This window comes from Bactrocera neohumeralis, chromosome 2 (genome assembly GCF_024586455.1).
Source record: "Bactrocera neohumeralis isolate Rockhampton chromosome 2, APGP_CSIRO_Bneo_wtdbg2-racon-allhic-juicebox.fasta_v2, whole genome shotgun sequence".
Lineage (NCBI taxonomy): Eukaryota > Metazoa > Arthropoda > Insecta > Diptera > Tephritidae > Bactrocera > Bactrocera neohumeralis.
Genome location: NC_065919.1, coordinates 92,564,948 through 92,579,886, shown reverse-complemented (window position 1 = coordinate 92,579,886; position 14,939 = coordinate 92,564,948). Strand labels below are relative to the sequence as shown.

Below are 14,939 nucleotides of genomic sequence, written 5' to 3'. Positions count from 1 at the left end.
AGATTAATAAATGTCAAAAAGTCTCCCAAGATGGAGCAAAACAATTTGTGGATAACTGGGTCCCCGATTGTTAAACATGGAGACTAAAACAAAACTGTAACATCTAGGTGAATGAAAAATTGTTTACCGATAAATATTGTCTAATTAAGCATCTGTATACATACATCAGCGTATGAATTGATTTGAGCATATTTTTAAAGAACATTTTACATCATATTCCTTAGCCGAAAATTTATATGGGACCTTTATCAACAATCGAGCTCTTTTAACGACTTAGAGAAACTTTAAGAGCTCTATTTGGATAATAATTTCAATATAACTTTTATTGTGGATATTAACAATAAATCATGGAATGGACGCGAGAAAGAACACTTACACTTATTAATGAATACCGTAAAAGACGAGGTCTATGGGATATGACACATGATGATTATAGGAAAAAGGATATTAAACAGAATCTTCTGATGGAAGTGAGTAATAGTCTTGGTGGAAGCATATCCGTTAACGAGATCGAAAAGAAATTCCACACTTTGCGTACTCAATACCATCGCGAAATAAATCGAATGAATCGTAAAGAGCCCTACAACTCCAAATGGTTTGGTTTCAAGAACTTGCAGTTTTTAAGTTCTCCAATGGCGCGACGGCTCTCGAGAGGACGTATTAAAAATGAAATTACGGAAGATGGGACAGTGACACCAAAATATATTATAAGAGATTCGAATACTCATCACGATAGCAGTGGAAGTTCTGTGAACTTGAATAACAATGTAAATGAAGAATTTTTAATACATCAAAAGTCTGCTATTGCGATAGAGCCCATAAGCAACTCTAAACATTACCGTAATACCAGTCGATCACGCGCATTAGAAAAGTTAATTGAAGAAACTACCAAAGATATTGATGAAGCTGATGATAAGCAAAAAATGACTATTACAATGGAGCAGCAATGTTATAACAATGAAATGCAAGTTGAAGACCAAATGAATAGTCATAGAATAAACGCAGAAGGAGATGAAGAACAATTGGAAGCTATTCAATTACAGGAGGAAGAGGAAGAAATCACATACACATCTTCGACAGGAGCTGATGGCTGTGATATTTCTCATAATCAGCAAACAATATCTACACGTATTATAAAAGCTCAACATAATAATTCATGCAATGACCAAGAGATTGAATATGAAGATGAAGCTGACCCGTCACATGAGGATAAACGTGTTTTCTATAGCAGCACAGGACAACAAAATTCCGTGCCTATAACATCCACGCCTTCTGCAGGTACACATCCAACAAACATATTGTTAAATTCCAAAATCAAAATCAGCAGTCAACAAAAGCAACATTTGCCAGGACGAAATCTGGATAAACCAACCAATCCGAATTCTGGACCGCAAGTATTTCATACATCAGGTCATATACGCGACGAATATACTACTTATGGCGAATATGTATCTAATGAAATGCGTAACATAACGAATCGTGAAGTGTTATTAGGCCTTAAACATAAAATAAATACTGCTCTTTTCGAAGCGCAAATGGCTGAACTACGGAATTAAAAAATACAAAAAATGCTTGTACAATAAAAGTTATCCAACACATTCATATATTTACCTAGTTACCACTTACGGTTGCGTTCTCCTCAACGTTTTAAATTTTAATTGGATATTTTTCACATAAAACGTCATATGTATATTTTATTATATAGGGTAACGAATAGAGTAAAGGAAATTTTAATTCAGTTTGGTTAAACTGTCAAAAAAATATATTTTTGTGGAATCATACAAAATTGGTAAAACTCGAAAAATGTATATTTTTTACATAAACTCGTATTTGAGCACAATAAGGAAATTACTTTTTTCATGTGTGTATATGTATTTTAGAGTGTCCGTCATTTCCAAAGTTGCATTAAAAAATCCCATGTCAAATATATGAAAGAAGTAAAATGATTTAAGCACGGTTTGAATGGAAAATAAAGAGCTTTTTTACGTTGTATCCTTTTTAGAGCAATTACTGAAACTTGAGGAAATAACAAGCTGAACATTCTTTTTCATGGTTTGTACATATGTATGTAGAAAATAAGTGATTATAGTTAGATACACTATTAAATACTTAACCAAAACAAGCCTGCATTTTTGTGTTTTTTTAACATCTACAGTATTTTGGCTCAGTAAATGTGTTTTTGTAAGACCTAAAATTAACTGATATGTCTAGAGTTATATACATATAGTAAATGGATCAACAAATTTCGTTGGTATTTAGAGGACTCACATCTTGTCATAACGCATCATAAAATCATAAATAAACTGGTTTAAAACAATTGTTGGATTACATACACAAATGAGTGTAAGCAATTACAATTCTCAACGCTATGTTTTCGGTTCGTTATAACTTTATAAGACTATATAAAACCCCTAAATATATGAGTAGTTTAAAGTATAAACCCCACGACAGTCGGTTCTAGGTTCAACGTTACAAGACTTGATTGATAAGTTTAAAGAGGGAACATTTCTTATAAATGCACTCCAAATAAGTCATAATGCCGCGCCATGATCTATTACAGGCCTGCTTATTTCTTATTTCTTGAGCCTATATAGGGGGCAGTTGTATGAGTTGTACCAACTGATTGGATGAAAATCAAAATTTTTTGATATTTTGTCAAGTTGGTTGTGTTAGTTGGATCGTGGTTGGGTTGGTCGTGCGATTTCAAACGATTTCGCCATTTTATTTCGGCTGTCGAAGAGAGCGCGTCATATATAATAAGTAAAGCAACAACTTCCTAACTCATGTTCAAGCAACGAAGTGAATATTCAAAATGAAGTTGGCTTCAAAATTGTGTTAAAAGTTGTGTCGTATGTAGCGACAAGGGCAATTTCTAGCCCAACTCAATCAACCAACTAATTGTTGCGTGTATGCCTTCCATTAGATTTTTGATAACAATTAAGTGCTGAATACAAAGAGAGCGGTAGACTTCAAGCGACATCTGTCAAATATTAAAATACACATTTATTTAGAGCCCAATTACACGAGGCAACTTTTGTTGCGGCAACTCTTGGTTTATCGGCGAGGGGGCGACGAGGAGAGGGGAATCGCGCCGAGTTTCCAGTGTTCAGCAACTCGCTTTGTGTTCTTATTCGTAACAGTTCGCTGCGACGTTTTTCGGCATTCGTCTTCTTTCTTTCGTAGTACATAGTTGCATTTGCGTATCTTTTTTTTGAAATTAATATTTTGAATATATTTACAAAATTTAATTTCATCTTTTGGTAATTAATTTACAAATATGTATACAAATATACATAATATAATATAAATATTTTAGAAAATGGAGTATGATGAAAAAATCGAATTAATTAAAGATATTGTGAAATGTATGGAGGAAGCCATACAAATTGATTCAGACGATAGTAAAAAGGGTGATATATCTTTGTTTTAATAAATAAAATGTATTTCTTAATTGACAGAGCTGATTAATAGATGTGATAGAGTGGCCCAAATACCTATAAGGAAAAAGAAACGACAATGGGTTAAAGTAAAGAGTAGACAATGGTTTAAAGTAAAGTGAAGGAGAATGAGAAAAAAACTCGAGCAGAGTTGCGCAACACAAGTTGCTCGTGTGAAGGTAATGGGCGACAGCAAAAGAGAATCGCCCGAGAATTAGCAACTAAAGTTGCCTCATGTAATTGCGAACTTAGAGAGCTGTACGACTACACGACAGCAGGCTCTCAGTTGTCGCTCTCGCTAAATTAAAAATATTTTTAAACTTGGTGACGACAGTAGAGAGGAGTAGTGATGTCACTAATATGCAAAATTATTCAAAGCTGTAACAAACCTGACGTTTTTTTACAAGGATAATCACAAAATAGCTCTGTTATGTCATTTGTAAAAACAATTGATAATTAACAATAAATTAATTTACTTATTCTTTGCATAAAATGACTTTTGGCTTCACGACGCCATTTACAGTTCACTGTCGTGCAGTCATGTCGTGTCGCTCTCTATTTGTTGCACATTAAGTGCTGAACACATTGAGCGCGACAGACTGCAAACGAAATCTGTCAAATATTAAAATACACTCGTTCTTATGGACACAGCCGACAGTTGTCGCTCTCGCTAACTTCACTATATTTTTATATTTGACAACGACAGTAGGACGACAGTAAAGTTGACAGTAGAGAGATGAGGTAGAGGTCACTAATATGTGAAAGGTAAAATTATTCAAAGCTTTAACAAACCCGACGTTATTTTAAAAATAAAAGCAGAAAATAGCTCTATTATATCATTTGGAATAATAATTGATAGTTTAAAACAAATAAATTTACCTATTTACTTATTATTTGCATAAAAAATTTCACTTTGAACCAAATAATAAAATTACATTGAAGTGAAAGGTATTAGTATGGCCACAACGAAATTGTGTACATCCAAAATGGACAACTGCGTTGTTTTGTGTATATGCCGGCCATTGTTATGTCGCTGCCTTCTTACAAATGTTCATGGAGAAAGATTCACGACGCCATTTACAGTTCACTGTCTTGCTGCCATGTCGTGTCGCGCTCATTGTGTTCAGCACTTTAGGCTTGTTTTGTGTCGAACAGTGAAAGCTAATGGCCAATTCACCTAGAGCTTTTGCTTCGTTTTCCGTCAGACATTTGGTTTAACAGCACATACGTTCACGTAAAAAGTTTTTTGATGCGAAGCCAAGCAAAATGTGGGGCAACTGTCATTATTTTATTCTTTGCCAAACCATAGTTTGCTACCCTTACTACATACCCTTTTTTCTGCGCTTCGTTGTTTCTGTGCGAACTGTGACACAAAGCCAGAAAAGTTGTATTTTTCCGATGCACTCGGTTTCGGTAGTCGTGACTTGCTCGGGCCTACACCCGGGAACAAGTAATATGTATATAATACTATATATGTTCTCTGTTTCGAATTTATGTCACGATTCAATTATGCCAGTGACAGACTTGTGGCAGAGAACGTAGATATATTATATACGTTCAAAATCATTTTTTTAATCAAAAATTATGAAATAGCTGTTATTTTCTGTGCCTGGATTTAATCCACCAAAAAAAAATAAAATGCAAACAAATTAGTTTATTAATAATACGTTCAGTTATTTATACATGTATTAACCAACGCGCGACAAGAAATATTTAAGAAAAATGTCTTCTTAGCCCTCTGTTAAAATCGAATATTTCAACCCTTAGCGTTGACGTGTTTATTTAGGTATGCATCATTCCACAAAGCAGACGACAATGGACAACGGCAACAACAGCGGTACTGTTGCAGGCAAGGGAGGCTCAGGGGCTAAACGTAAGTTCAGCTTCCTGGACGCCCTATCGCCTGATGAGCGAGCGCTGTTTGAGGAGCATGCGAGAGACGATGATGATGACATGCCCTCATGCAGCGGTGCTCAACAGGCGGCATCCACTGCACCCGCTAACAACGCAGCGGACCACTCCGCAACTCCTCAAACCGGGATCAGCCCAGAGGAATCGCAACAATCTTGCGCAGCAGGAGGCACGCGCAAAAGGAAAAGGAGGCGCAGGGGAAGACTGCCCCCTCTACCACCATTAGGTCGTCCGGGTGGGAACGATGACCCCCGTAGGCGGGGTATGAGTGGTGCCAGCCTAAAATGGTACAGTTCACAGAGGCGAAGTCAGAGGCCTCAATGTGGACAACAATAAGGTAATCTGGGATCTTTCTAGTGAGAGACCCCGAGCCTGCATAGTAACTAAGAGAAATATTGATGTATTATGTATTTCAGAATTCCTAACACAGGACCTAGTTGCGGTGCAGGTCAGAGAAGAGGAGGGAGCGGACTTTGTTTTGGCTACGGCCTATCTACCAGGTGACACACCTACTGCGCCCCCGGAAGCGGTGCAGGGCCTGGTAGACTACTGCAGGAGGTATAAGCTACCCCTGGTTCTGGGGTGTGACGCGAATGCGCATCACACAGAATGGGGAAGTACGGACTGCAATGTACGAGGTGAGTCTCTCCTAGAATTTATCATTAGCAATAATCTAAGTATTGAAAATGTTGGGTGCGAACCCACATTTGTCACAAGCAATAGAAGGGAGGTGCTGGACATCACCCTAAGCAACGAGCTCATGTCAGGGGTGGTCTCGTAGTGGAGGGTATCGTCAGAACCTTCAATGTCAGACCACAGGATCTTGAGATTCGGGCTAGGGGTGGAGGTCATGAAAATTCCCCCTAAACGCATTCCCAAGAACACCAATTGGACTGTTTATCGGGATGCGTTAGAAAGGAATCTGTCAGGAGAGGGGAAGTCGGTCAGAGGTACATCAGCCCTGGGTTTGGAGAGCAGGATATCTGCGCTGAACCAGGCCATTACAAACGCGTATCACTGCAGCTGCCCCCTAAAGACGATCACCAAGGGGAGTAAATGCCCCTGGTGGTCTAGTAAACTCTCGGATCTCCGATCGAATGTACGTAAGCTTTTCAATAAAGCCAAGCGTACTGGGAACTGGGAGGATTACAAAAGCAGCCTAACTGCTTATAATAAAGAGATTAGGTCTGCAAAACAAGAAAATTTCAGGAATTTCTGTGAGAACGTCTCCTCAGTACCAGAAGCAGCTAGACTGCACAAAGCTCTGGCCAAGAGGAAGACGAACACAGAATTAGCGATTCAAAAAGACGATGGCACTTATACGACAAATGCGGAGGAGAGGGCTACGGTACTCCTACGTGCGCATTTTCCGGAGACGGTTGAGGTGGACCTGTGCCTACCTGTCGCAGAGCACAAGCCATCTCGCCTGGACTGGGTGCTCGCAAGAAATCTGTTTACTGCGGACTCAGTCAGGTGGGCCACGGCCTCGTTCGCCAAATTCAAGTCTCCGGGTGCGGACGGCATCTTTCCGGCGCTTCTGCAACAAGGTGAGCAGATCCTACTGCCACACCTTGTACAGCTGATGAGAGATAGTCTGGCGCTGGCGTATATCCCTGAACCCTGGAGGACAGCAAAAGTGATCTTTATACCGAAAGTGGGAAGGAAAGACTATTCGCTGGCTAAATCCTTTAGACCGATTAGTCTAACCTCCTTCTTACTGAAAAGTATGGAAAAGATCCTAGACCAGGAAATAAGATAGAAGGCACTTGAAACTGCACCCCTGCATGCAAATCAGCACGCGTACAGAGCGGGCAAGTCGACGAATACCGCCCTGTACCAGCTAACCTCGGAGATACAGAGCGATACGGGGGAGGTGACGCTATGCGCCTTCCTAGACATCGAAGGTGCCTTTGACAATGCGTCCCACGGGAGCGTGGCAAGGGCACTGGAGAAAAGGAATGTGGCACCTACAGTGCGCAGGTGGATAGAAGCTGTACTGCGCACCAGAATAGCTGAAACCACATCAGGAGGCACCACTATCCGTCTCGGTACTACTAAGGGCTGCCCACAGGGAGGAGTTCTATCCCCTCTGTTGTGGAGCATAGTCGTGGACGAACTACTGGTGCTGCTAACAAACAATGGAATTCGCTGTCAAGGATATGCGGACGACATTGTTATCATAGCTAGAGGCAAATTTGTGAGTACTCTCTGCGATATCGTACAAAGGGGACTAGGTCTAGCCAAGGGTTGGTGCAACAGTGTTGGACTAAACATCAACCCCCTGAAAACGACCATCGTCCCATTTACGAGGCGCAGGTCTCTGCCTGGCCTGAGAAACTTAACACTCGGAGGCAGGGAGATAGAGATGACAAACATGGTCAAATATCTTGGTCTCACGCTGGATTCCACGTTAAGATGGAAGCAGCACATTGACCTGACCATGGTCAAAGCTACTAAGGCATTGATGGTGTGCAACCGGCTGGCTGGTAGATCCTGGGGTGCAAACCAAGGATCATCAGATGGTTGTACACCATGATAGTGCGACCAATTGTCACCTACGGGGCGGTGGTGTGGGCACCGAAAGCAGAGCAGACGACGGTAGCACTCAAACTATCGAAACTGCAAAGGCTTGCGTGCGTCTGTATGACAGGAGCTATGCGCACCTGCCCGACAGCTGCACTTGAGGCCCTGCTGGAGCTCACCCCGCTACACCTACTAATTGGTCAAGTCGCCAAGTACACTCTGCTTCAAATGACAGCAGAGGGGACTGGCATAGGTAAAATAATCTCGTCCCAACGCATGGAAGAGCTAAGTGGCATTATACCACTGGCTCCTCTTCCAAGGGACGGCATTAACAAAAAGCTGAACTTCACTAAGAAGTTTAAGATCACCCTCGGCAGCAAGGCCGAATGGAGCGACTCCGCATTCGAGCTGCTACTCAGGGATAGCTCGATCAGGTGGTACACCGACGGCTCGAAAACGTCGGAGGGAATTGGCGCAGGGGTCGCAGGACCACGCACAAAACTCTCCATACCTATGGGTAAGTTTCCGAGCATATTCCAAGCGGAGGTATTTGCTATAAGTCGGTGTGTAGAGTTGAACCTCCAACGCGGCTATCGCAACGAACGTATAGCTATACTTAGCGACAGCCAAGCGGCACTCAAGGCGATCTCGTCTTACGAGATAAAATCGCTATTGGTGCAGGAGTGTATAGACCGGCTCAACAGTCTTGCAGAATGCAACCAGGTGCACCTTATTTGGGTGCCAGGCCACAGAGGCATCGCCGGTAATGAACTGGCCGATAAGCTTGCCCGCTCTGCAGCATCCACCAGCATGGTAGGACCGGAACCTTTCATAGCGGTGGGTCCCCACACCGTAAAGGAACAGGTCCGCAATGATGTAGCAGTGGGTAGGGAGATACATTGGCAACACCTTTCAGGCTTGCGGCACGCAAAGTTGCTGATGAAGAGTTATAACCTCAAAAGGTTTAAATGCATAATCAATCTCCCAAGAAATAAAATCAGGCTACTGATCGCCTTCTACACCGGCCATTGCAAGCTGAAGAAGCACTTATTCAACATGGGCCTAGCTTCTTGTGCAAATTGCCGGTTCTGCGATTTGGAACCCGAAACTCCAGAACACCTGCTAATGGATTGCACGGCAATCTGTAGGCGCAGGACCAAGGCCCTAGGATCCATGTTTCTAAATAGGGATCACATCGCCTCAATAGCACCTAGCAGTATATTGGAGTTCATCAATTTGCTGGGGCTAGCTGAGACTCTGTGAGTCAGGAGAGGGCACAATAGACCCTAGGTCGCGGTGCAATCCTCATTAATTTATCTATCTATCTATCTATGCATCATTCAAAATTTATGTGCGTAAGCAAATTATAACAGTAATTTGCCGCTGCCACTTTTATTTAGGGACAGCAGTAAAATATCCATCAGTTGATATTGGTATTAGCAAAGGATCATTCTTAACTTTCAATTTTATTAATTCTTGGAATATATTTTAATTTCAACACAACACAAATATTTAAACATTGGATGATGGTTTGTTTTAAATATGAATAATAAAAAATGTATATTTAACTTTTTTCGTTTTGTGACGTAGTTTATCTAACGTATGTAGCTGCTATTAGGATTATTTAGCTCAGCTTCATTAACGTGACAGTTTCGATTAAGTAGACGATAGAAAGAAAAAGTGAATAAGGTTCAGGTTATCTTATCATATAAATTCATAATAAATCAAACAAAAGTTATTAGAGTGTATGTACCCAATCATAACTATTGAGGATAATTTTTAATTTTAATTGGAACCTCATTACCACTGTTCTGGTTTTGATAAGAAGGAACATAAACCATGGCTCAACTCCCGCCGCGAAAGAACCTGACACCAACTAGAATTTCAAAGCAGCACTTATCACCGTTGCAGACGTTACTGCAAATGGGTTTTACCAAACACAGAGCGTAAGTTAACATCATAAATGTGTAAAAAGTGATTCTATATAATTATTGATAAATTGAAACCAACTCACGTTTATATACATATACAAACTGGATGTTATATATAAATTTATAAAAGTCGACAAATCTACTGTGTATATTTCTAACTTACCAAGAGGTATCGGCAAATAACCAATAATGTGAACATATTCTTTCTTACCCACCAGCCTTTTTAAAATATCCATATTATAACCACAAAACCCTGAGTTACAATTTCGCTACATAAATACGGTTTATTAACCAATTGTTAAAACAAGACGATAATATAAAATAATTGATTTTAAAGAAATACAATTTTTTATACAATTACATTAGTTATAAATAGTTCCAGTAAGTAAGAACTTTGCGTATATTTCTCTGTATTGAAACTATTACACGGTTTAATAATGAGAACAAAGCATATTCACAGATCCCCACCCACCAGCCTTTTTAAAATATCCATATTATAACCACAAAACCCTGAGTTACAATTTCGCTATATAAATACGGTTTATTAACCAATTGTTAAAACAAGACGATAATATAAAATAATTGATTTTAAAGAAATACAATTTTTTATACAATTACATTAGTTATAAATAGTTCCAGTAAGTAAGAACTTTGCGTATATTTCTCTGTATTGAAACTATTACACGGTTTAATAATGAGAACAAAGCATATTAGCATAGGTTGTAGCGAATAGATAGCTGGTAACAAATTATTAGCGCCCTTTATATTTTGTATGTATTTAAACTTCTCGCTCGCAATTTGTAGCATAAAAGTCGGTTATTGTGTGACCCACGCAAGATGTGAATTTTGTATATATGAAAATAATGCTTATATGTTTTTCAAAGATATTTTTTGCTATGTGTATATAGATAATACCACATGTCAATATTATTTTTTAAATACAGAGAAAAAGCATTGGCAGCAACTGGTAATCGAGGTGTTCAAATCGCATCTGATTGGCTGCTTGCGCATGTTAATGATTCAACTTTGGATGAAAATTGTCCGCGAGAATATATTCTGTACGCATGCCCTACTGGCTCATTTTTACATCAACTGGAGGAATTTTGGAACCAATCACGGATAATGTGTGGTTGGAATGGTGCTCATAATTATGTGCCACATATCACATTGGTTTCATTTTTTAAGGTAAAAATAAATGTTAAAAAGATATTGATCTAAATCTTGCACATGCGAGCATGATCATTAATTTTTTGTTTTTACTTTTCTCCTTTTAATGAAGGCTCCTGACGAAAGTTCATTGCATCTATCTAAAGCCTTGAAACAAGTAGTTGATATGAGTGGACCACTTCTAGATCGTCCATTGAAATTAGAGCCTTATTTGAGTCAAAATTTTATGGGATTTTTTGTAGCCGAGGATGACGCAAACTATATGAAACGACTTTCATTACAATATGTTAAGGAGGTTTCCAATTCAAGTATGAAAACTGTTCTTGTATGAAAATTATTTTTAGTAATTTTTCGTTGTCATATTTTTTGTGACCGAGGTATTATAAAATATTTTTAACTATGTAAATGGTAAATTTTTGGTGCTCTTTTCTACATCTTTAAAACGCTTTCATTGGAACTTGTAACATTGTGCTTAACTCTAAAAATTGTTTTTGCTAAAAAAACTTCATAAAGTCATAAGCGATACATACGAGCAGCTTGATGCAATAGTTGCTTGTTTCCCATGGTGCGGAGCTGTTTCATCTGGTACACGTTGTATACCGCGTAGTAGTCGATGTAAGAAAAATAACAATTATTTTAGAAAATTGTGTTTGTGATTTGTCTTTCATATGTACATTTAATTTTTTAATCACTATTTATCAGAAGCATTCTGAATCCGGTGTAAAATGCATAATTATATTTTAAATATCAAAAATAACGTAAAGTATACATATGTATATATAAATGATCAGCGTGACGAGCCGCGTCGATTTAACAATGCCAGTCTGTATGTATTATTTAGTATTATGTACATACATATATGCGGATTAAAGCTCATTGCAATGCTACAATATCCGAGTATGTTGTTCGGATCGGACCATTGTAGCATATAAGTAGCTGTCACACAAATTGATTGAACAATGTTAAGCCCATGTATGAAAAAACTTTTGGCTTTGATGTTTATGCAAAAGATAAATAAATTACGGCCAGTAAATGAGTGTTAAATTAATTTAAGCTCGAATAAAATAGAATGGGTAAAATCCTGTGAAATTATTATCAAAAATTTTTGGATTCTAATACTGAAACCACCTTTGAAATTATATTTCTTTGTAATTCATTGCTTCTGTAGTTTTACTTGTTTTGGAGACTCAATTCCGAACATTATTTTTGTGTTAAAAATTATTTGGTATACTGAAAGTATTAATATATATAAATGCATATATACAATTTCGCATGCAATCGTAGACATATATAAAAAATTTAATACCACTTTTTTGTCTACAAATACAATATATGTACATATATGTGTATATTTTAGCAATATCTTTGGAGCCGCACGTAAAATCACTACATCTTACCTTAGCATATCAGTTTCCGCAGAATCAATTTAATTCACTGAAAACCTTAGTGGAATCACTCAATGCAACTTCTGCCTCAAATTGGGAGCTGCGTCTGTATTCGCGCGACCCACGACTAACCACAAAACAAGTACATTGCATCATTTACCCTTATACATATATTTTTTTCTTGATTAATTCTTTATTAATAACTTTTCTTTAAAATTTTGTTTCCTTTTTCTTTTTTTTTATAAATGCTGTTTTTCAACCATTGATAATTCAAAACAACACTATTTTCGCGCTTCTGTAGGTGCACAAAGTGGTGTATCCTCATAGCCCCCATGAGGTCGATGAATTGGAGTTGCGCATCGGTGATTATATTTATTTGAACACGGATGCTGTAGACAATTCCAGCGATGGCTGGGCAGAGGGTATTTCCTGGCTAACGGGAAGTGTTGGTTACTTGCCTGTGAATTACACTGAACGAACCGCTGAATCAGACGCGTGGACACTTCACCGCGTTGTACAGTTATCTAAATCAACGACCCCATCTTTAATATCGGCTGAAGAAATTGACATTGTGGATGGTCACAGCATTTCTATTGATCCCGACGAACGTGAGAAACGTTTGCATCATCAAAGTCGGTGCAACTACTTGTTTCTACATTGTTGACCGTATATAGATTTGTTATCCATTTCTGTCTTATTTCAGATGTGATAGTTGCCTTGTCGCATGAATTAATTGAGGGCACTTCTTTTAATGAGGAATCCGAGAACAGTGTGGAAAAATACTTACGTAAAACATTAAAACCTTGTTTAGATTTGCCACTTGTACAAGGCAATCATAATTCAATGCCCAACAGTAGTCAACTATCACAACCGCAACATATACAACATCAGTCGGAATGCATTTTACAACAAGAAACGCCCAGCTTCGAAATTAGTTCGCCACACACAATGGAAGTGGCAAAGAAGCGAAGAGACATGGAAATAATGGTTGAGCCGATTAGTATTTCAACGCCACGTGCAGATGACACGCTTAGTATAAATTCCGATCGTTCAAATGAAGTTACAAGCCTTGAGGCATCGCCGAACAAGAGTCGTAGATTATATATAATGCGACATGGTGAACGTGTTGATTTTACCTTCGGTACTTGGATACCTTATTGTTTCGATGAATTCAACAATTATGTGCGCAAAGATTTAAATATGCCCAAGAGATTACCACGAAGGTAGGTAAGACAGCAGGTCTCGAAATCATAACCCCATTAAAATGGCAAAACTGTCTTTAGAAGCTTTACCAATAAGTAATGAATAATTTTTGTGTGCAAAGGCAAAGATGTCCAGACGGTTGGCAAAATGATTCACCGCTCACAAACATTGGACTTTATCAAGCGAAATTGACGGGTGAAGCGTTACTTGAATGCAATGCTCGCATCGACCATGTTTACTGCTCTCCAGCTTATCGCTGTGTTCAAACATGTATGAGTACATTAGAAGGTTAGAATATAGTAGTATTTAATGCTGTACTATAATAAAAATACTGTAATTCGGTACAACCTGAAACATATAGGTTTACACTTGCGTAACAAATTTAAAGTTAAACTAGAACCAGGTTTGTTTGAATGGATGGCTTGGTATCCAGATGGTGTGCCAGATTGGATGAGTAAGTCAGAGCTGCTAGATGCTGATTACAACATAGATGCAAGTTATCAACCTTTCATTTCTAACACTAAATTGAATGAGTGCGTCAAGGAAACCACAGAACAGTTTTATACTCGTAATTATGAAACTTTGCGAAAAATCATTGAAACTACAAGTGAGCTATAAATCATCCAACATTGGTGAAATGATTAACATTGATTCTTTTCATTTGAATTTTTTTTGTATTGTAGAGGGAAACATTTTAATAGTGGCACATGCAACTACCCTTGACACGTGTACACGACAATTAATTGGTGCCGAACCACGTACTACAAATGAATTGCGCCAAGTGATACATAAAATACCATACTGCAGTTTAGGCGCTGTCGAGGAGATGGAGAACGGTATCTGGAAATTGGTTGAACCGGAATGTTTACCGGTGACACATTCGAAAAATCCTCGATTTGAATGGAATGTTCTTACTGCCACATAGTGTTCGTGCTTTGGGGAATTGTTGGTAGCCAATCATTTTACGGAAAAGCCTTTATAAATAATAAGGTCAAAAACATGGCTATTATTAATTATGTTAAGCGAAAAATACTGATTTCGTTATTTATAGGGCATGTGCCGGCAAAAAAATATTTCATTCCTAATAATTTTCATAAATTAGTTTAAAAGTTTATTAAGTTAAGAACGTGTGTATTTATAGTTGGACCGGCTAGAGACAATTTACCGCCCTCGGCAAATGTCAAATTTTCCGCTTCTTAGCCTATTTTGCCTTAACAACAAAATTTATAACTTTTCAAAATTATTCAAACCATTTTATTAAAATAAATGCTCATATTCCAAAGGTTTAACATAATTATTTAAAGAGATTATTATTATTAGTACAACAAAATAAAATTAATTATTTAAATATTTCCTTGCCTTTAATTTGTCAAACAAAACTA

General features: G+C 38.1%; 3 protein-coding genes across 5 annotated transcripts; all 3 read left to right on the top strand.

Moving 5' to 3' along the window:
* Window positions 1-2,122, top strand: LOC126761360 (uncharacterized). The gene is made up of 2 exons (XM_050477462.1): window positions 1-107; window positions 225-2,122. Exon 2 carries the CDS (start codon window positions 348-350, stop codon window positions 1,554-1,556), a length of 1,209 nt encoding a protein of 402 aa, XP_050333419.1. The 5' UTR covers window positions 1-107; window positions 225-347; the 3' UTR covers window positions 1,557-2,122.
* A 5,758-nt stretch (window positions 2,123-7,880) lies between these two features.
* On the top strand, window positions 7,881-9,134 carry LOC126767367 (uncharacterized). The gene has a single exon (XM_050484926.1). It carries the CDS (start codon window positions 7,881-7,883, stop codon window positions 9,132-9,134), a length of 1,254 nt encoding a protein of 417 aa, XP_050340883.1.
* Window positions 9,135-9,504: 370 nt separating this feature from the next.
* On the top strand, window positions 9,505-14,907 carry LOC126755937 (protein UBASH3A homolog). Of its 3 annotated transcripts, XM_050468673.1 has the most exons (10): window positions 9,505-9,817; window positions 10,747-10,987; window positions 11,082-11,277; window positions 11,483-11,584; window positions 12,327-12,496; window positions 12,656-12,986; window positions 13,058-13,577; window positions 13,679-13,845; window positions 13,919-14,164; window positions 14,241-14,907. In XM_050468673.1, the coding sequence occupies exons 1-10, from the start codon at window positions 9,711-9,713 to the stop codon at window positions 14,480-14,482; spliced, it is 2,322 nt and encodes a 773-aa protein (XP_050324630.1). In that variant the 5' UTR covers window positions 9,505-9,710; the 3' UTR covers window positions 14,483-14,907. The 3 variants fall into 3 exon arrangements, with proteins under 3 accessions (XP_050324630.1, XP_050324638.1, XP_050324647.1); XM_050468681.1 differs by lacking the exon at window positions 11,483-11,584; XM_050468690.1 differs by lacking the exons at window positions 9,505-9,817; window positions 10,747-10,987; window positions 11,483-11,584; window positions 12,327-12,496 and having other exon boundaries at window positions 11,162-11,277.
* Window positions 14,908-14,939: the final 32 nt, after the last annotated feature.

Excerpts from the sequence above, each read along its gene's own strand:
- LOC126761360 (XM_050477462.1), top strand. The coding sequence starts at position 348 with ATGGAATGGACGCGAGAAAGAACACTTACACTTATTAATGAATACCGT.
- LOC126767367 (XM_050484926.1), top strand. The coding sequence starts at position 7,881 with ATGATAGTGCGACCAATTGTCACCTACGGGGCGGTGGTGTGGGCACCG.
- LOC126755937 (XM_050468673.1), top strand. The coding sequence starts at position 9,711 with ATGGCTCAACTCCCGCCGCGAAAGAACCTGACACCAACTAGAATTTCA. Across the intron at positions 12,987-13,057 it reads GAAACGTTTGCATCATCAAA|ATGTGATAGTTGCCTTGTCG; the intron begins GTCGGTGCAACT and ends GTCTTATTTCAG. Across the intron at positions 13,846-13,918 it reads ATGTATGAGTACATTAGAAG|GTTTACACTTGCGTAACAAA; the intron begins GTTAGAATATAG and ends TGAAACATATAG.